This window comes from Aptenodytes forsteri, unplaced genomic scaffold, assembly GCF_000699145.1.
Source record: "Aptenodytes forsteri isolate BGI_AS27 unplaced genomic scaffold, ASM69914v1 Scaffold82, whole genome shotgun sequence".
NCBI classification, from domain to species: Eukaryota; Metazoa; Chordata; class Aves; order Sphenisciformes; family Spheniscidae; genus Aptenodytes; species Aptenodytes forsteri.
In genome coordinates this window covers 9365499-9387982 of record NW_008795490.1, presented here as the reverse complement: position 1 = coordinate 9387982, position 22484 = coordinate 9365499, and the positions used below count along the sequence as shown (strand labels likewise).

Genomic DNA, 22484 nt, shown 5'->3' with positions numbered 1-22484 from the left:
TTGGGGAATTCTGTGTTCTCCATATCCCAAGGATGTCCTAGGACTTGCACTCACTGGACTGGCTGACCTTCTCAGTGAGCTTGTCCACGTTGTTCTCCAGCTAACTGAAATGCTTTAAGGCTGGTAGGGACATAATCTGCAGAAGGTCTTGATAAGTGCCTCAAAACCCATTTCTACTTAAGAAATTTTACTGTTGATAGAGTATATTCATTAATACAAGCAGCTAGTTTCTGTGTTCTGTTGTGCCTGCTTGCAGGTTGCCAGCTGGGTAACATGGGTGTAATGTCTTCCAGTCCCTTCTTTTGGCCCACTGGTTGGTCACACTTCAGTCTTCAGGTTGCTCAAGTCCTGAAATTCATTAGAAATACTAGCAGTGGCTTTTGGATAGTAAACATTAAACAGATGATTTTAATCTTGATTGTTTATGGAGATACACCCTGTTCTGCACTATTCACTATTCACTATTCACTATTCACCAGCTAAAATGAAATGCAGAGTGGGGAGTTAATACTCGGTTTCCTACCCTGAGTAAACCTCAGTAAGCTGCCTGGACCCCCATTATTACATAGCAGAAGTTTCTTGGGCATTGTTTCTGTTGTTTTCTTCTTTTCTAACCAGCGTGGCAAGGAAATGAGGGCGTTGCAAGGTATAATTTGTGAAAATTGCATGAAGTGAGCAGGAGCAGAGCCCCTGCAGCAGGGAAGAGACCTGACTCAAGGTGGGGGAAATTCTTTGGTTTCATGTCAATGTAATGCTGATACGTCAGTCTCTGTTAGTGAAATCACAGTGGTGTCATTAATAAGAAACAGAGGGTGATTGGAGCAACCTCAACTTCTGACATGAGCTGATAAGTCAATGTAATGCTGATACGTCAGTCTGTTAGTGAAATCACAGGAGTGTCATTAATAAGAAACAGAGGGTGATTGGAGCAACCTCAACTTCTGACGTGAGCGTCCCTCTTAGGACTGAAGGCTGTGCAGAGCAATGTCCTCTTTCTCACCTCCTGCCTCGGATCACAGGTGTATGCTGTGTGCCAGGAAGGGTTATTGAATTATTTTTCTTTCAGAGAAATAGCACCTCACTGAAAGCCTTCTCAAAGGTTACTGATTGGAGTATGAGCTCTGACTGGATGTGTTAGATAAAGATTGATCAGAGCTGTCAAGGAAAATTGCCATTCCTGTTTTACTCCAGGAAGTTTAGACATGGCATTGGAAATCTTACAGCCCAGAAAATGAAGGACACGGGTTTTTCGCCACAGAGAAAAGAAACTGGTTTTGTTTTTTCACTTGAAAAACATAATGTTATGAAAGATATTTTAGTAAGTGGTTTTTTCTTTCAATAAAATTCCAGTTTTCATTAGAAATATTTGTCTGGAAGTGTTTTCGTTGATGCTATTCACATGCAGTGCAGTGGCTTATGGAAAATCAACGGAAGCTTTTCTGCTATTCAGTTTGCCCTCCCCTGTTTGGCTCATTTCCCCACCTTATCCCATAACATAACTGGCTATCACGGGACCTTGGGAGGTCATATTTCTGGCCACAGCTCACCAGGTGTTGGGTTCACCAATGCACGGCTCTTTCCTTTGATCACGTTGACGGCCTAGCTCTAAAATGTTACTTTTCCTACTTCATCTGGAAGTAGCAGGATGTTTTTTGTTGTAATGGTCAGTCATGGTAAAATGAACAACATAATATTCCTTTAGATGGCTGCTGGTAATATGAATTGGTGCTTTCATCTGTCTCTAATATACAGCAGGTATAAAAATTAGGGGAAAAAATCTTTCCTAGACTAAGCCATTTTGGCCAGCTTTACTCCAGTGCATCACAGGTACTGTGTTTGCACACACTAAAGGAGTGCACAGCTGCAGTAGCTCTTGCTTGTTTGTGGCTCTGCTTCTTTTTTGAGGTGGTAGCACAGCTTGCAGAGCAAGGAGGCACCTGCCCGGGATATATACAACAATAGATCTCCCTATGTCTCCCAGTTGGACTTCCTAGTCTTGGGGATGTCCTGCTCAGCTCTTCCCATTGCTTCTGCTTGATCCCAGTCTCTTCTGTTTCAAAACTTCAGGACTCAAAGTACATTACACTTTGTGTCTCCTGTTATCTCTAGCAATCTATCTTTTTGTGGAAAACACCGTTAAGGAGCAAATTGGCAAGAGATGGTGGCCTTGTGCACTCAGGGATGGCACTATGATACATCTTGTTGTGCAGCTGAAAAGATTTAACTTATTTAATCCTTTTCTGTACTTTTGGCATCATTTTTCATGGTATTTATCAGAGTGGAGCAATATTTCAGCAGGTAAGAGAATCAGCTTCAAGAAGGTATTCAGAATGAACGTGCCATAAAGCAGTACCAAACTGGGATGTCATTCAATTTCTGCAGTTCCTTCACAGTCACTTTTCAGAGTTTCACTCTTCCTTCTCTATTTTCCACAAGGTCATTCAAATGTAAAAGTAATCATTCAAATGCAAAGGGAAGGCCCTTGGCATTTGACAGGCTAAGGCGCCGAAGGCACCCTGCAACTCCAATGTACACACCAAGATTTTCTCATCTGTGTTTCATCCCCATAATGAGGTTTTCTCTTCAGATTTATTAATGTAACCCTACAAATCATATACACATGACTTCAGGGCCCAGCTTATACCTGGTAACTATTCCACTAGTACGTCACAGTAGCATTTCAATAACTGGGGTAAAGCTTCAGTCACCCAAGCATAGATGTCTAGGGCATGACTGGGGGATGTCCCCTCAGTACTTCAGCTGCCACCCCAGGGAGGTGAGGATCTCATGCAGATCCCTCGCTGTATCTGCCAGCCACGTGCAAATGTTCTGGAAACCCAGAGGTATCAAATGTTGAGGCACCTGTATTGAGGTGATTGAGTCCCACTGTGTGTCTATACTTGCCTCTTGAACAGTTGCAATGACTAAGCCTTTCCAGTAATTGGTGCTGCTTCTTCCTCTGATAAATTTCTCTCTCCAGCTTTTGAAATCCTCAATGGTAATGGCTGTTTGCCCTCTAAGATTGCTGCTGAAATGGTCTCTCTGAGCAGAATACATAAATGTTGTGTCCTTATAGGTGTATCTTCTCCTTGGCTATGGACATGTATAAAATAGTTTTGCTGCACGGAAATATAGTACTCCTCTTTCAAGGCAGAAACTGCTTAGTGTCTGTGTCAGCAGCTATACTGTGTTTCTGGCCAAATCACTTTGCTCCTATTTTGTAAGCTTGTTGAAATACACATTTCTGCTCTGATGCTGCAGGTTCTTTGCTTCCCAGCCTCTTTCTGTGCGAACTTTGTCTTCTTTCCTTGTATTAGTCGCTCTGCTGCTCTGCAGACTCTTTCTAATTCTTCAGAGCTTAAATCAGCCTTTTCCAGCAGTTTCTTCCCCAGGTTTGTCTCTCTGATTCCACTCAGGGCATGATTAGTGACTCCACAGACCCTCTAAAAGTTTAATGAAGACAACCCCATTGTTTTTGGTTTTGCTGATATCTTTTAGGAGCTTTATTCTTCCTAGTATAAGAATTTATAGTGAGAATTTAGCCCAGAAATAAGAGCTTAACCCAGTCCTATAACAATCATGTGCTTGTCAGCTATTAAACAAACCCAATGTCCCGTAACAAGCAATGCTAAAAAATACTTGTCTGTCGTCACAAAATGAAAAACAAGAGCTTATGGATGTTTCTTGGAAATCGGTATGATTTGTATGATTTCTTACCCCCCAAAAAAGGCAAAAAAAAGCTGTGTCAGAATGACATTGCCTGAAATAAATGAATTAATGACAACTTTCCAATTGCTCTTTTGTAGATATAGCAGTTAGCACAATGGCTCTTCATTGTCATCCTGTTCCTGTGTTTAAAAGTACGGACATCTCTGAAGAGCCTAGTCCTCAAAGTGTGATACCATTGGGCTGCATTTTGTCAGTATTGGGAGTATTTAGGCAACTCAGCATCAGGTCCCCACTGCCTTAGAAAAGAGCACAATATTTGAAAAATTAAAGTTGTTAGTGGGTCTTCCGTATTTACCTCAGATGATGAAGCCTTTTCAGGAATTCCCTTTTTGAACTTTCCTTGTAAGCATCAGGGCTCAACCTTCCCATTTTTCCCCATCTCAAGCCAAACTTCTGGCAGCAATGACTGCTTGAGCTGGGCCTTCAGCAGACTCAATGTGTAAGACTTGCAGTAAAACCAGTGATTTCATCATTTGGGGAATTAAATTTTCTTCAGAATCACTTTATAAAAGATTCTGAAAGCAAGTTGCAAAGGAGACCATAACTTTCCCGACGATGAATACCGATGTCATTTCTTTCCCTCTGCTTCTCTGCAGAAGTACCCTTGTTTTGTGTCCTGCGTCCTTTGTGGCAAACTAACTGTCAGGAGTTTGGGTTTTATTTTCTTCTTTCTTCTTTTTTTTCTTATCAGACAGATTTTACAGATTAGTATCTTGTATCTTTGTAGCAAACGTTGAAACCCATAGAAAATCCACAGAAAACCCCACCTATTTACGATGAATTCCCTGCAGTTTGGAGTACTTGATAACGTCTGATGGATCCATGGCAAAAGCCAATGTCATTTCACAACAGCACCCCACCCCTGGGCCACAAGCATGGTTCTTAGCTGAGATGAAGTCATGCAAGTAAATAAACCCCAATTCCACATCTGATTAGAGAAGATATATGGGAGGCATGAACAGGACTGGCCAGATGCTAGACCATATGATAAACACCGAGGATCACAGCATCATATAAAACTGGGCATTTATATGGTACAGCTGGTTATGCATAATCTTCTCCTAATTTATAAGGCTGGAGCATCTGGTCCATTGCTGTTGCTCTATCAGCTTTTCTGGAGCCCTGTTCTTGAATTTCTGGTAGCTGAATACTGCTCTTCTGAGTGCCAGTGGAATGGGAAGTTAAAGCCATTACAGTGGGACATAAGCTCTTACTCCATCTGACAGGTAAGATGATGTTCAGCCACGGTCATGAGAGAAAGAAGGGTAGGCCCTTGTGGGATGGGCTCCACTTCACGTGAAGATCGGTAACTGCAAACTCTGAAAGACATAATATCTATTTCTCATTGGTGGGACCCTCAGCCGCCACACAAGGACTTGGCCAGATGAGGCCATTGCGACAGGCCATGCCCGTGACTGCAGACATCCCCCAGTGATGCGGCAGGCGAGGGCTTACAGAATTGGTTGCACAAGTCCTGCTTTTGTTACACTGCTTGGTCTTCCCCACTCTATGCCATAGCCCTAGAAGCCAGCAATTATTTCTCTCTTTCCTGAAACAGAAGCTGGCATTTGGCACTTTGTTAGAAAATGCCTGCTCTGTAAGTGACTAAAAAACCAAGAGAAGGGTGTTTTCAGCTGGGTCTTGCAAACTTATGGCCAGAAGGAGTCAAGCCAACAATGTAAAGTCATCCTGCACTGAGTGGTGTGCACATGTACTAACCACTGCGGAGCTGTGTGCCAGCCCGGGCAGCTCTGGAGAGGTGGACCCACAGCAGATGGTCTCCTTGTGTCCATGAGAAGGAAGGGGAAGGAGGGCTAGAGCTCACTTTTCCAGGTATTTCCAAACTGACTCGCCTGCAGGAAAGCCCCAGCTGTAGTTTAGAGAGCTCTTCCTCCATTCCACCCTCATGGAGACGTGAACAGCAGTGCAGCATACAGACTAAGGCACAATGAAGTTGTTTCTAAAAAGTACAGCATTACCAAGGCTATCTAGAAGCTGTGGGTGCAGATCACCCAGCCGGTATATGCTACAGCAAAGTACCTCTCCCTGTAGGAGCCCCATCTTGTGAGCCCAGTGGAACATGTCTTGGGAGCATGCCACTACTGCTGGCTGTGGAGAAAAACACAGCCCCAGCCATTTTACCAAACCCTTCCCCAGTAAAATTACATGTCAGAGCAGAGCTGAAAGGAAATTTGCATTTCAAATGGAAAGAGACAATTGGCTTTTGCAGAACATCATGGGGTTGGCAATAATAAATGCTGGTACCGTCAGAATGGAAGTGGGTTGTTCCTGCAACTCTTGTGCTGCTTTCTGTAAGCCTGCGTTGTTGCTGAGGAAGTGAAATCTGGTTAGCAAACATAACAGCGCAAGACTTCTTCAGATCTTTTATTGTTTTTCCCAGTATACGTGCTGCACATTTTTTACAATTTTATCAAATTGAAAAACTTTCAGGTTTCCAACATCTCCATAGATCCATAGCATGGCAGCTGCTATATTTCTCACCAGGTCTGAACGCTTCAGGTACTCCTATGGCTCTGCTGCTTCTTTTTTTTTTTTTTTAATGTCTTCTTTAAGATTTGAGAGCCCTAAACAGTTTCATCCTCTGCATCTGACATAGGTACAGTATCCGGCATTGTCAGAGTCTGTTCCCTGACTAGGGTTAGTACATGTTACCTTAATAAAGCTTTATCTTTGTGTAACAACGGCAACATGAGCTGCCCTAAGGTAAGAAGTGAATTTGAGAAAGAAGCTGAATTACTACAGATATTGTTTTCAAGCTGTGATAACCCACAAGTGGATAAAGTCACCACTGCTGAAATACAAGACAGGCTATTTCTTAATAGTTTGCCTGGACAGTTTTATTTTGGTTCTGCCCAGTGCAAGAGGGGTGGCAGGGCAGTGCTGGATCTGAGATTTGTCATGGTGCTAGGTACTATACAGAGATTTAATAAGCCTCGCTTCCCCAAAAAACTTACCTAAATTAAGAAACTGTGGGATATGGCTGGGGCAAAACAATTGTAAGAAATGGGAAAGGAGCAAAAAGGGAAGTGTGGTGAAAGAAACCTGGTTTTATGGACTGGATATGTGGACACAACTAGATGCCTGCAAATCTGGTCATTCAAATATATCATGTGTTAGAACCAGATGATGGAAATATTTAATATATAACGTCCTCTTTCATTTTGGTAAAGGCAGGAGTGACCAGCATTCACTTACTTAAGCACAGCCTCCTCCCAAATGCCTACTGCCAGCATCCTGATGCAGCTCTCAGTGGTGCTGCCTCCAGGTGAGGTGTTAGTGACAGACCGTGAAAAATGCTTTGGATGTGGCTTAAGTGAACTCAAGGTCTGTTACTTAAACTGAACCGATCCACCCTTGTGTATGTGAATTAAGGGAAAAGTGGGTAATGATTATGTAGCAGGGAGCTCCATTTTTCCCAGGGCTTGCTTTGCCCTCTTGTGTCTGGCCCACTCTCACCTCCTCTCATTTAATTTGCAATAACAGAATGCAGTTAAGTATTAAGATTCTCATTACTTACAGACCTTGGAGATCTGGAAAAGCCACTTCACCTCTCCATCCTGGCATGGCTTAGTGGATATATACCCAGACCTTGCCCAAGAGATCTTTTCCCTTGTGAGATGAAGACTAATAGGAGTAAAATCATTAGAAATCATAGGTGATGGTCAGCATTCATTCATCATTTACTGTGAAATGGTTGAAATAGAGGTCTCTTCCCTTCAACTGTCTGTCATTGACTGAAAGTGAGGATCTTTTCTGTTTCAGTTTAAATGAACGCCTGCCCAATCACGTGCTGGTTTCACTATCAGAAATGTTATGTTGAGGGCACTATGAAGACATTGTGAGCGTGGGGTATACTCCTGCACTGTACAGTTCTTATTTGAAGAAAGGACACTTTTTTTCATCTTCTGTTGCAACCTTTGTTCTAGAAGAAATAAAATATCTGAAACTTCTATTTTATAAAGTGTATTTTATTTCCAAGGCTTAAAATAGAAAAACCCTAGAAACAATCTTAAGGATATTTTCACAAATACTTTTTGCATTTTTTTTTTATATTACAAGGCTGTTTCCTTTGTAAATGCAAATGTATACCGTCGTAAATAGTAATATAGGACATACAAAGAATCCTTGGCCTTTGTGTAGCATAAAAGGATTGTGATGAATCAAATCATTTAATGTAGCAAAGGTTAATTTAAAAAGTATCCAAGTATGTATTCCAGACATAGACCACAGATGTTGATTTACAGCTGGATCTGTGATGGAAGGCATCTTCCACCATTATCCCTGTACCTGGGAAGAGAAAGAGAATTGCTGCTGGAGAGCACATTTAAGCTGGATGGTATTCAATTTAACTGAAAATGCAACACTTGCCATTCGCCTGCATGCCTCCTGTACCTCTGCAGGTTGTTCAGAAGTCCAGCTCTAACCTGAGCTTCCAGCCTTTTACAGTACTGGGAAAGCAAGCAAAAATGCAGGAAAATCACCTAGAAACTAGCTCCCTCCTTAGCCTAAACACACTGACCAAGTCTCAAGAGAGACCAACGTTATGCAGCATATTATGAAGCAGAAGAAAGAAAATCTTTTATAGTTAGGGTACTGAACTGAGAACAGAAGAACAGGTTCAAACTTGATGTTTTTCCAGTTTTCCTCCGTTACCCCTAGAAAGGGCACAAATCTGAGCTTGCTAAGGCCAATGACACTGAAGTCTACTTTGGCTTAGGTCTTTATACACTCTGTGCCTTGGTACCTGCAAGGCAGGATTGATAGTAAATCTCTCTGCTGGGCATATGATACGTGAAAATAGTCTAGTGATTGAGGTAAGTAAACAAACAGATTTTTCAGACCAGCTGATTGAGCTAACTCTTGCATTTTGGCCCATGGAAACTCATGAAATTTGATAACTGATCTATTTATAAACACATTACATCTGAAGAACGGCCAGGAAAAGAGAACAGGCTCATTTGAATTAATCACATCAGATAAATTCCTGAACAGAATTGCAGAGCTTGCAGCAGAATTGCATGTTAATAAAGTTGGAGGTCACTCGTTTTCCTAGTTAATTATTGCTTGACAGCAATAAAAACTGATTAAAGCAATACTATGTATAACCGTTTAAAGAAAGGGAAGAGGGAGGTGTTTCTGAGGACCGTGTCAGCATGCAAATAATTATCCATGCCATTCCTCTAATCTCCTTGGCCGTATCATTCTTACCTGGTGTGAAACTAGCTGAGATGATGTAAGAACTCTGGCTAATATTGTCATATGTGATGGCAGTTTTTATGCCACACCTTTTTTTCTCCTTTTGGAGAGTATCTGCCTTTGGTGAGGGGATAGCTCTTGACTTCCAGAGTCACGTCCAGTTTCAGCTGGTGACTTACCTGTTGCAGAGGTGCCAGCCCTGTCACTGCAGCACGGTGCATTGCCTGCTGCTGTAGGCACTGCTGCGGTCCAGCATTGGCACGTACGTTTTAGCCATGATGCAGTAGCTGATTCCGGGCCTCAAATCTTCTATTTTAATAACCTTGTCTTTTCCTTCATACACCAGGACTCTGTGTTGCTTCAAACAGAGCGGAGTAAAAACAACCAGACAAGCACATTACCCTAGCAAGTGTGTCTGTGAGTAAAGTTAGATAAGAACAGAGGATGCAGAGCAGCACGAGGACTTGCACAGTGTCAATAGCATTAATAATTTATTTATGAATTTGAAAGAAAATTCTTCCTCCAAATTCCCCTCCTGTCCCAGTTTTTTAATTTAGGTCTTAGAGTATGAAATGCTAAGGTGATGGGAAAGAATAAAGGGAGGAATTACAACTCAATTCAATCAAATTCAATTCCTGAAAAATAAGCCTACTTTGTTTTCAAATACTTGCACAGTCATCGATGCTCTCACAATCCCAGAAGACTATTTCAACTGTAAAACAAGAATGGTGTGCCGATACTTCCCTGGCTTTTCAATGGTAAAGGGTTCATATTTGAATATGCACTTACCTCGTCTAGCAAGTTGTTAATTATGAAGACTTGATATAGCAGATCATAATAATTTGTCATCGGTATCTTGCTGCCTCTCTTCCTTTTATAAGGAGAACGTGGAGCCTGGAGCTTTAGTATTATGGATTTGTTGCTACGAACCACAGTTACCATCGGAGGTCCTATCATAGCTAAGGAAAAAAGCCAAAGCTATGAACACAATTATAGTTTATCAATAATGTTTTACAGAACGCAGTTGGAATCCATTCAACTATTTAACATTCTTGTTACCAGCAATATATTATGCTGTATTTACGGTTAAAGTGCCACTTTGTAAATCCTTACTTCTTGGTGGTTATTGCTTGGGACATTTTGGGGTGACATTTCCTGTGTTTGTAAATCTATCTTTGAGCCAAACTTTTTGAAATCTCTCAGAGCTGCATGTTGCTGACTGGAGGCCGGTCAAGCAAAATGCTTTGGATACTTTGCCCAGATTTCCCCCCCGCCCCTTCCCGTATTTATCTGTGTGTTTGGACTGCATAAAACAGCTATTTGAACCATTTCAGTTATGCCAAGGACGCAGCTTCAATCATTACTTTCAAATTTTTTGCAATCTGCTTGGTTAAACACAGCTAAGGGTTCAAGCTAGTGCCTGCATACCTGTGCATGCAGCCCCAGAGACATGGGGAGACAGGACAGCAGCTGCCCCACGCGTCTCTCCAGGAGGAGGAGGTGGCACAGGGCAAGATGGGCTGTTGCTGCTGCAAGGTAGTTTGCACTTCAGGGCTGTGAAGTGACCTGCATTGACATTCACAATTCAATTTTGCATGGACCAGTCAGGGAAAACTGGTTAATTCACGGGGAACTTACTGGTAGGTACACTGGTACTGTTCAGTGTTTTGACAGTCCTCCAATTTCTAACATCCTATGGCATTATGACTGTACTAACTAATAGCTTTGTGCATGTCCTTTCTAAATACACTGCAGTCAGGAAAACACATAAATGTGAGAAAAATGGTGGCCACACAGCTCTCAGCTCTCTTCTCCCTTTTCTCCCCAAGCAGAGAACGTTTCCTTCTTTTCCACCTTGTGTCCGGTCCTTCCAGCAGCTCCAAAAATGGCTGAAAATAATTTGTATAGTTCCATGCCTTGAGGAAGAGGTTGAGTTAAAGGGAACCGGGCATTTCTGATCCCCTAATTATTGGTAAGTGGCTACTTATCCATAATTGGTTGGCTTTCAAGCATGGGGGAAATTATTTTTTCACAACACTTCGCCTGAGAGCTATTGACTCACAATTTCTTTTGGTACAGCTTTGTAGCTAGAAAAGGATTACTCCTGTTTGCAAATTGTGAGCAGAAATGATGTATTCCATGCCACAGAAAATCCAATTCCTTTCTCAGAGAGACCCATATGTTTGCACTTACTTTCTCGCCAGGGACTGAATCTGCAGCTGAGGCTCCAGTCGGAATAGACACCAGCTGATGCGGCTTTCACTCTGCCGTAGTAAGGCTCTTGGATGTCAGAAGTCTCATTCGTTAGGTCACAGACACGGTTTTGAATCCCCCAGCAGTCGTCTTTGTTTTGCCACGTGCTCTGCCCATACCTATGGAGAAAGAGGAGGAAGGATGTAAGCTTTAGCTATCGCCAACTGGGTCCATACAGATTTTTGACCCTTTTAACTCGGCAGTACTGACAAGCGTTCTGCCGTGGAAATTAACTCCCTTCAATTTGATGACAGGGAAGGTCGATTTCATGGGCGTTTGGGAGCTACAGGTTTCTGTCTTTTCTGAAAGAAACCTAAAGCAGAGATGTGGGTCACCAGCCCTGTAGGAAGCCACCGCACACTTGCCCCTCGGAGAGGTGGGCGAGCTTTAGCTTAGCCAGTGTGTTCAACGATGGGCAGAATGCCAGTTACCAACAGCTAATTTCTCAAAGGCAATAGTGATTTCAGGTGCTCACCAGATGTGCCAGGGACAGGAGCGTACCTCCACTGAGGACCAGCCCCTAGTGCTGCCTCAAGTTCGCCATGCGAGGCACCCTGTGGCACTGTCATGGGCAAGGTGGGCCACAAAAATACCTTAAATGTCCTACTGCAGAAGTATCTGACCTAGCTAGACCTGCTTCAGGCAAGCGGTTGGACCCGGTGACCTCCAGAGGTCCGCTGCGAACTACATCTTTCTGCAACTCTATGGTGCAATGAGGGTGCAGAGCGTATTGCTGGAGGTGCTTGTTCCCTGCCTGCCTCGGGCTGTTCAGCTGCACCTTGTGGGCTACTGGTAAGCGCAGCAACAACCGAGAGCTGGTAGCCGAGCATGATGTGGCTGTTCCCCAGGTAAGGGAAGAATATCCCATGTCATCTGAGAAATCCCTTTGATGTGCCAAGCAGGGATGGGCCCCAGCCCGGCGGGAGGCTGGAGTTCCCCTGGTACTTACACTTTATACTGCACAAAGTAGACCGTGTCTCTTGCCTCTCTGGCCCTCCCAGGCTGCCAATGCAAAGTGTTGTTGAAGTTTAATGAACGAAACTCTACCTTCTGCGGCTTAATCAAATCTTGCAGGTTCCGGTTTTCCAAAACTAAAATCGCTGCAAATAATAAGGAACAATAACATAATGTGTTTGTCACAGACACGCTCCTCCGTATTGAAATCAGGGGGTATTGCTACAGCTCATTTGGTTTCATGACTAGCAGACTGCAGGGAAATTAAATCTCCTGGATCTCATGTTCAAAACTTTCCAAGTCACAGTGACCAGTTCTAGCAGTTAACAGAACAAACACATTTAGTATTATGAAAGGAACACTTTTATGTGGTTTGGTTTTGTCTGGTTTTTTTTTCATTTTTCCTTAGTGAGTTTACTGCTGTGAAAGATGCCTGAGGGATCAATTAAACCCTTCAGATCAATTCACAGAGCCTGCAGTAAGCAGCCCCATCAGTAGTTAAAGTCGAGCGCTCTTTCCTCCACATCTCAGCTTTAACCTGCAGGGATTATAGCTGCTTTAACTGTTGCCACAGCCGTGTTTATCAGCTCTTGCCTAATAAAAAACAACCTGAGATTCACTGCTTTCCCAGTCTGTACTACTGGAAAAAGCTGCCTGACAATTTTCAAGGTAATCTGTTTTCATACTGTGATGGTTACTGATGACAGAATCAGTTAACAACCTCTCTGAAGCATCCAAATCCTAACATTTTTCTGGGTTTCGTGACCCAGATGGCTGCAGCTTTATCCCTGGCATATCACAGAATCAGGTAAGACTTGTACTAGTTGAACTGAAACTGGTAATACAGCCATGAATAAATTTAATGGGCAACATGCTTGTTTTATCTGCATTTCAGAACCTTGAAAGACAAAATAACAGACTAATTTGGAAGTGACTAGAATTTTGAAACCCACCATAAGATCCAGAGATAGAGATTTCTTGACTCATCCAGAGATTCAACAACAGACCCAGCGCCCCCCTCCCCACATAGGAAAAGAGCAGAAAGCCTTTACTTACTAGTTATCTCATCCTGAAGCAGGTGCATCAGTAAGCAGAGGGAGGAAAGCGTGATCCCCCTCATGCTTAGGAGAGCAGCTCCATGACTGAAAAGCATCTCTCTTCCTCTTGGGCATGTCTTATGAGGAAGTAATTGTTAAACGCTCCAGAGTTCCCCTTATTTTCAGCAGTTTCCGAAATCCCCAGTTTGGCTTTGGTTTAATCTAGCTGAAAAACACATGAGTTGCTCTAAATTAAACATAAGCAACTGTTGTTACTTGGCAGCTGTGGTCATTCTGAAGTTTGGAACTAATTATGAAGCAAACCAGCATGAAAAAGGTCCTTTTTTTTAAGGCACTAATTCCCAAATGATGTCTTGCAATATTACTTTATCCCATAAATTTGTCACACAAGCTTGCTTGCTTGCCATGCTAAGATTTTTATGTATTTATGTATTTATTTATTTATTTTTCACCTCACTAGTCGCTCAGAGCTGAAGAACACAGGAAATTTTGCTGCAAACATGGAAAAGACCTACCCATGGGATGTCATCTGTTTTGGTGGCCTGTCTTCGGGTCAAATGCAAGCGGACAGAGTTTGCAGATGTGTTTGTGGCAGGACGTCATCTAGGAATATATCATCAGAGGAACGAGGGACTGTGAAACCGCTGCCAGCCGTGCCGTTGGGCAGCGCGTCCACACTACGCTGGCTGCTGGAGAGATGCTGGGAGGCCAGGGCAGCTGCAGCACTGCCAGCCTCTGGGCAGGGAACAGGGAGGCGGGCCCAGCCCATCGGGCCAAAGTGCCACTCTGCTTTGGACTTTCAGACTGCCAGGAGTCATATGCCCTGACTGGTGCGGGTGTGCCGCCACGCTGCCTGCACAAATATTGGCGTTTGTCGCCGCTGTCCTCCGAATCCTGCCTTTCCAATATGCGCATCCCTGCGAGCCTGGCCCCAGGGCTGGGGATGCCGGGGCTCCATCGCGAAAGCGATCTCGCTTTGTGTTTGTAAATGCTTTAACGCCACGTGTGCGCCTGCCCGGTGGGAGCCAGTTTTTGTGCTCCTGGGATGTATGGAAAGCTCAGCTGAGTCAGTCGCTGGCGGCAAATGTGGCGCCGCTGGAGGCAGCTGGGAGCCTGCTGGCCCTCCTGCCCAGCCTTGCCCCTCACTCTTCCCTCCCCGAAAGCTCCTCGGTGCTGGCATCCACATGTACTTCGCCGCTCGTACACCAGCACATTTGGGCAAAAGTCAGGACGCATTCTCCTTTTGCAAGCTCATGTTGACAAGCAAGAAAAGAAAACCCAAATTTTGTATGACATAGCGCAGCACTACGTAACGACGCCCACCAAAGAAATTACGGACGTGAAGACTACTTGTCTGCAGAAACAAAAATTTGCCTAACAATCATCTTTACTTTGGGAAAAGTGGCAGCAAAACACCTGTGAGGTCAAAAAAGTGCAAGTTCTGGTTCAAATGAAGGTATTTTTTTATTTAAAGGCAACCGGTTATACTCAGCAAACTGGACAACATCTAATTGAGAAGCTGGCCTCGGCCAGATTCATGGGCACAGGCTCGCAGTTCAGCTGATCACTTATACCTCATTATCCAAGCACCGAACCTGCAGTAGATATATTAAAACCCTAGATGTGTAGCTTTGAATAATTAACTAGTTAACCCAATTAAGGGAATTAGAGAACTGAGAAGAAATGCAGAAAAAAACCCACCCCAAAATGGAGGTAGAAGTCAGAAAGGCCACCCTGCCATCACCGGCTGGGAATTTTTTATCTATCCATTTCCCAATCACATTTTCAAAATACAATGACCTTTAAGTGGTTCCCCACACCAAATGCAATTAGTATTTCATCATGTTATATGAGCTCAAGTGCAGGAATAGGGAACTTTTATAAACCAATCACCAGACTGAAATGTCATCAAAGTTTAGTCACAGGTTGTGTATTTGCTTACTTGAATTGTACCAACACACCTTCCCGTCCCCCACATAACAGCCCATTGCCAGGAGCTGAAGCGTGGAGCTTTGCCAAAATTGCTTTTGATGGCGGTTCCTTCTATGAATGCAGAGCTGAGGGCCAGCCTGCCTGGCGCCAGTGGTTTTTGCTCAGAAAAGACTGCTCTGCCGCGTGGTGAAATGGGGAAAGAAATGCCTATCCTGCAGAAAAACTGGGGGTTTCCTGCGCACTGCACTCTGATAGCGCTTTATCTGCGATTGGGTTTGGCAGTCTGAAGTAATCGGTAACTCTTCACATAATTTGTGTGATTATTGAAACAGCCACTGGTAATCCCCAGGTTATTAGCATCCGTAACATTGTCCTACTCATCAACTTCAATCGTGCTTCTTCAGTGCTTTGTGTGATGAAAATAGCTACAGTCAAACAAGTACCAGCTACACACACGTATACAGACATGTACATACATACATGTCTTGAGTTTCATAGAATACATGCATAGTACATTTAAAAATGTAAACAATTGAGGAACACTGTAGGATGACGTGCACTGCGATGCTTTTAAAATGTGAATGAGAACTTTTAAAAAACAATATTGTTTAAGAATACTCTGAACAGTACTTTATGAAGAAATGGAAAATGAAAATGTATTACTTTCACCAGCAGAGTCCACATAAGTAGTTATGCTACTAGCTCATCCTAGCTTACACTGAAGCATCTTGTTGATCCAAACATTTGTGAAACGGCAGTACTGATGTTTCTGTGAACTGACATAGAACCATGGGCATGAGAACTTTTTCCATTCCTGGAATAAAAACCTATCCGAACGCTGGGTAAACAGATTTCTTTCTCTTGAGGATTGGATATTGCTACACAAAGGTAAAAGTCAAGTACATTCTTGCTGGAAGCTGCCTGACTCATCCAATCTGATAGCACCACCTCATTGGTTTTGTGTGGGGGTTTTTTATTTTTCCCTTGAATGAGTTGTTTCCCATCCATAAGAGGAGAAAATTCAACACTGCAACTGCTTCTGCAGCACCACCTTTGGCTTTTCAGATGTGAGTCTCTGATATTTGCAGTGGATGTGAGGGTGGATTTCGCTTAAACGCCTGGATGAGGGTGCGGGAAGATGAAGGAAGGGGAGAAACTCCCAAAGCATACAGAGAATACTTCTAGTAACTGGCAGAGGCCAGACAAGTCTCTCTCATGTGTGGCATTTCACACAAACTGACAATAAAAAATGAGTGTTTCAGATTATTCTGGACCCAAAGACTATTCTCAATTGGGCCGTAGTTTTCAGGCTTTTACCCTTCTAAGCAGCCAGCATGGACTCACAGAAAAACCTGTCTTGGGAGGGGGCTCTGGAGGTCATCCAGTCCAGCCTAATGCTGGACTAATCAGCAGGGCTAATGGCAGTGTTATCCCACACTTAACCACTTTCAGTATGAGTTTTTCCACCATGTAGCTAAGTGGGATTCCCCCACTGCAACTTATGGCAGCTGCTTTTTGTGTTTTGATTGGAGGCCTCAGAGAAAAGTCTGTCTTTTCTGCAAACGTTTACATAGTTGGCAATTGCAATTAGATCCCCTCCCCAGCCGTCGCCTCTCCCAGCTGAAGGGACCCAGCTCCCTCAGCCTCTTCTGGTGTGTCATACGCAGCAGAATGGCCTTTCACCAGCTCAGGGCGGACTGCGAAAATGAATCAGTACACACACACAAAAAAAGAAAAAAGAAAAACCCCACAGTCAGGCAGGAGGGACTTTTTTTTTTTTCCCTGCCCTTCAGGGAAGAGGCATTGCATCACACAGGTTCTTACAGAGAAGTTTCTGAGGAAGCAAGGCTGACTTTCACTGCACAGTGCGTGACTTCGCTGCCTCCTGCCCACAGGTATGAACTGTTCAACTCTCACTGTTAAAGGGCTTGGGTCATCATTTTAAAGATCATGGTTAGAAATTCCCAATGCTGTAGCTGCACCTCAGTAGTGAGACATTTGACCATATTAAAAATGAAGATCGGCTGAAGGCTTGCTGTGTAGCAAGTCATTATTTGCCCATACAATATTTATTTAACAGTGTGCAAGACACTGAATTGCACCAGAAAGTTAGTAACCAACGCTAACATTCATTAGGAACTGTAGGTAATACCAAACCCCAAAATAGCTCAAAGCCTTTTATTTAAATGACAAGTTTCTTTAAAATTGTCAGCTTTTCTCATTTGCAAAACCATGTGATTTTTTTTTTTTTTACCGCTAAGGAGTACTATGGCTTGTTTAAGCCCATTGAGAGAAGACCTGTTTTTCTTTAGGTTGTGGGTCCCCCACCAAATAATCTACAGACAAAAACCCACCAGCTTAGAGACACATGGAATTAACATTCCATAGTTTGTTGGTTTTGCTTAGGTAATCTTAATAGTACAGGAAAGATGCCAGGTGATCACTTAGCCAGCAGAAACCACAGATAAGCCTGGAAAAGTACAACACAAACATCGCTCATGCTGTCTTAGTCCACCTACTAAAGAAAGGAAGGCTCAAAGCCTGGTAGTGCTGATGCTCGCTCTCTCCGACACACCGCCACCAGAAGCAGCTGAGGCAATGCCTGAAATATTACCAGTGTGGGTAGGATATGACTCACGCATTCATTTTTTTTGTAGGCGGTGGTTGGAAGTCTCTGTGCCTGATCACCAAAGCCCTTTCCAGACCACAGACCGCACCAGGCTGACTTGCCACGCAGCACAAGAAGGGCGAGAGCTTGGCAGACATGCACTGGGGGAAGAGACAGAAGAAACTGGGATGCTTGCCTCCACATCTGTAATCAAGGCTTGGGCTGCAGAAGGAGCGAATGGTTCTGGTAGCTACTTTGGGCAGTAAAACCTGGAAAGATGCAAGCTCCAGGGGTTTCCCTGGCCAAGGGGAAAAAAAGAAAAAAAAGAAAAAAAGAAACAAACAAAAAAGAAACTGCCTTTCACTCGTCTGTTCTGCAGGTGGAAGTTTGTAAGCATCACGCTTTCCAGCTGGTGGCTCAGTTCTGTGGTTGTCTTTCAAATTCTCAGTATCATCTCTGCATCATCCAAGCTCTAGAAAAGGACTCTATTCTAACAAGAAAAGGACTCTATTCTAACAGCAATCTTCACCAGCACCATCTCCAAATTACTACTGAATTTGTAAACATACTGTAATTTTATGAGCCTTTTTTTTCTTTTTTAATAAATACAATGTCTCAGATCTTGTGTGGATACAGTCTCCTGCTATTCAAGAATCAGCATGCTGAGCTTTTCAGGACAGAATCCTCCACGCTCAGCGTAACTGGTTTTCACACTTCTCAGAGGTGTTTGTTTCGTGTTTACTGCAACGTGACCGTTTAACCAAAAAATTTAGATCACCCTGTGATACTTATTTGCCAAAAAGCTTTGTTCCATATTCTTTTTCTTACAGGAAATGAAATTTGGCACCTCTCAAATAAAATTGCTAGTTTTGCTGCACACCCTGGAAGCAGTTGATAAAGTCACTCAGTAATTAATCACCCAAATTCACAGTGTTTTGTTCCAATTCTATTCAGACTTGGGGGGGGAACAGGTACTATACTAATGCCTGATATAAGGCCAGACTGATTCCTGGGATGAACCCACGTGAAGGAAGGGACTGAGGAATGGCAAAGGTGCTCTCTGCCTCTTTGCCTCGATCCAGGTGCTGGCACCACCCTCTAGCCATTCAGGCAAGCTTTTACAACCCTTCCTTACCTGTGATAATTTATCTTGCATTTAATTGCATTTGCAGCAGGGCGCAATCGTGGCTGTTGTCGTCACAGGCCTCAACTCTACCAAATCTAGTAGTAGAAAGCACACAACGCTACGTACAGTTCCTGCCTTCTGGGATGGGACTGCGTTTGCCCTCCACCCTTCCTAGAATTAACTGAGCTGCTATTAACCTGCAAAAAAACCCACCCAAAACACTTAAACCCCCAAAACATAACACAAACCAGTCATACCCAGAAAGAAAATACAGTGTATTAGATTTTTATTCTTTTCATTCTGCATTTTCAGTCTGAAAGGATTCTACATACTCTTTGTGGAAGGGTATTTTTGAAGGGGCGTAAGTTGTTTACGCAACCTTTCTGAGTCTGCGCTACTCAAGAGATGTCGGCACAGGAAAAAGCCGAATCAGACTTGACATTGCTGCTTACTGCTCTACTGCACACGTTGCAAATATTTGACAACTGCAGGATGAGTTTTGCAGAACACACAGCGAGCTGGCTGGCAGAACCGTCTGGTTTGTCTGCATGTAATGCATTTCCTCTTTTAAGCTGTGGCTGGACAGAAGAAAAGAAAACTTCTTTGCCCCCAAATAAATGAAAAATTAGTTCTCAGCCTAAGCAGCTACCCTGTCATTGTCCAATTACACAAATGGGCGTTAGAAAACATGAGGGTGAGCGCTGTGTTCAAATGACATAAAAAACCCCAAAACCTGAGGAAAGAAAAGTGTTTTGACTGTAATTAATTCATAATGGGTTAATAAAAACCATAATCCATTACTAAAACTCACAGTCTGTGCTATAAATTTAAATGTAGTAATTAATGCAGACATAAATTCAAGTTTCTCCATTTGTTCTGACTCTGCTCAATCTGCACAGCCATTTCTAAGAGAATCTGAATTCTTAAGGTATGACTGTTCTTACTGGCATCCGCCCAGAGACAGCACTACTCATCATCTTAAGAAGTTACCTGGAAGGAGTAAATGTGTTGATCAGGAGTAGAAAATGTTTTTAAATTGCACATTCTAGACTTGACAGACAAGTGACACCAAAATTCTTCTAACAGTAGCCTACATTCTTTTGGGTAAATTAGCATGACATTTAAAGACAAATAGTTGATTTCCAAGATACATGTAAGAATGCACATGCTCGCTATAAGAAGTAAACGTCACACAAATAAGACTCTTGTGATCATTTAAACTTCAAATAACCAGTAAGAGTTTCAAGGAAGCCCAGCTTTCCTTGCTCTGTAGCAATTAATCCAGTCAAACAATGTGACCATTTAATCCTTGTCCATAATTTTAAAATAGAACCTAAGGCGAGTCCCCAGGCTCAAGCAATAGAACTGGACTGAAGTTATTGCAGACTGCATCAATACCATCAAAGGGCAAAAAAAAAAATTGCAAAGCCGATGATGTAGCCAGAATCAGTGGATCAAAGAGCTCCTATGTGTCAGCCCTCATCCCTCTCCAAGATTTCCAAAATTTCTTTACTGAAAGAGTGGTTAAACGTTGGAACAGGCTGCCCAGGGAAGTGGTTGAGTCACCATCCCTGGAAGTATTTAAAAGACGTGTAGATGAGGCACTTAGGGACATGGTTTAATGGGCATGGTGGTGTTGGGTCGATGGTTGGACTCGATGATTTTAGAGGTCTTTTCCAACCTTAATGATTCTATGATTCTAAGATCAACTACTGGAGTACAGCAAAGGCACCACCTCACACCTGTACAGGAGAGAGACCTCTTTCAAAACAAATGGATATAAATCACATCCTCAAAGTCAGACTTCCACCGCTGCCTGGAGGGAGTGGTATTTCACCCAAAGGATATCTCAACAAATGAGAAATGACCTTTGTTTAGAACTAATTCTTCTACATGCTAATACATCTGGTAAGTAGAATACAGTAACTGGCTACATATAATTACACACACACATATATGCTATACATATCTCCTACAGCGGTTTCCATTAATTTTCAATAATGCTCAAGCATGCACTACATATGTAACATGAACTGAGCAAGCTTCAAAAGCAGATTTAGTCTTCAGTACAAAAGCTAACAGTAAGAAAAAGGCGAGCACGCACATTTGTCTTCTGAGATTTTTTTAATTCAATGTAAAAATGTAAAATTTACAGTATTTACAAGTAGTAAGAGTTACAAATTTCAGCCAAGAGCCAAAGTATGTTCAGCAGGCCCATTGTGGATAATTGTTTCTACCGTCAGGAAGACTTGCATTAGACACTAGAAAATACTTTCTAGGGGTAAAGAACTCCTAGAACAAATTGTCTGACGGGGTCATGGAGTCTTTAGACAAATGCGTAAGAGGAACGATGCAGCTCTGCGGAGATGAACCGTAGACCCCTGGAGGTCCCACCTAGCCCAATGATTGCACCCATTTAGAGAATATAGAAAGTGTATTAATAAATAAGGGCTTCATAGTTAGAGGACTAATTTTTTTAAAAACCACACTAAAGAAATCTATGCAGGTCACTTACTTTATAAGATGCTTTGTGTCTGGTTTGTTGTTTTGGGGTTTTTTTGTAAGACACACTGAAACTATTAATTTGAAGCAAGTACAATAGCTCTTATTTATTAATACTAAACTGTTTACATGGCACCACTTCAGAGCAACCAGTTATTTCTAGCCTTGAGAAAAACAGCTCTTCTCATGCAAGTTTCTTTTCCTGTGATCTTAACTAGTGAAGGACTACATACAAATACGCATGCCTGTTCTAAGCAACCGGGATGCTACAAGATGTTTTTTTTTCCACAGATGTCAGTAGATTTGACAAGAATGATTTTTTTAAACTACATCATTATGTGGAAAAAGCATAAAAGCAGAACATTTGATGCTTCTGTGCCAGCAGACAGTATTACCACAATACTTCATTGTTAATTGCAGATCTGATAATAAAAAGTTACGTTGTCCATGCAAAAATGAGAACTAAAGAAGTTCTTAGAAATGTCAGGTATTATACCAAAGTTTTGTGATGCAATTTCTCTCACACAGGATATAATGTTCTGGAGTCTTATATTCCATCATCTCCCAAATCACCTTTAGGAGACAGGAAGGGAGGAACGCTGAGCAGCCATGACAAGAGTAAAAATCACCTGAAACAGCTTGAAGTGGTGAAACCTTCTACGTGTGTGTGCTGGTTTTGGCTGGGGTAGAGTTATTTTCTTCATAGCAGCTAGTATGGGGCGACGCTTTGGATTTGTGCTGGAAACAGCGTTGATAACACAGGGATGTTTTCAACATTGCTGAGCAGTGCTTACACAGAGTCAAGGCCTTTTCTGCTCCTCACCCCACCCCACCAGCGAGTAGGCTGGGGGTGCACAAGAAGTTGGGAGGGGACACAGCCGGGACAGCTGACCCCAGCTGGCCAAAGGGATATTCCACACCGTATGACGTCATGCTCAGCATATAAAGCTGGGGAAGAAGGAGGAAGGGGGGGGACGTTTGGAGTGATGGCGTTTGTTTTCCCAAGTAACCGTTAGGCGTGATGGAGCCCTGCTTTCCTGGAGATGGCTGAACACCTGCCTGCCGATGGGAAGCAGTGAATGAATTCCTTGTTTTGCTTTGCTTG

The 22484-nt window shown here is 42.9% G+C and overlaps 1 protein-coding gene across 1 annotated transcript; it reads right to left on the bottom strand.

Annotated features, from left to right (window-relative positions):
• Window positions 1-7602: 7602 nt before the first annotated feature.
• IL22RA2 (interleukin 22 receptor subunit alpha 2) lies at window positions 7603-13325 on the bottom strand. The gene is given in 7 exon segments (XM_009281473.2): window positions 7603-8031; window positions 9126-9304; window positions 9736-9905; window positions 11140-11318; window positions 12149-12299; window positions 13210-13300; window positions 13302-13325. Coding segments are annotated over 6 exon segments (771 nt in total). The 3' UTR covers window positions 7603-8031; window positions 9126-9148.
• Between the last annotated feature and the right edge of the window lie 9159 nt (window positions 13326-22484).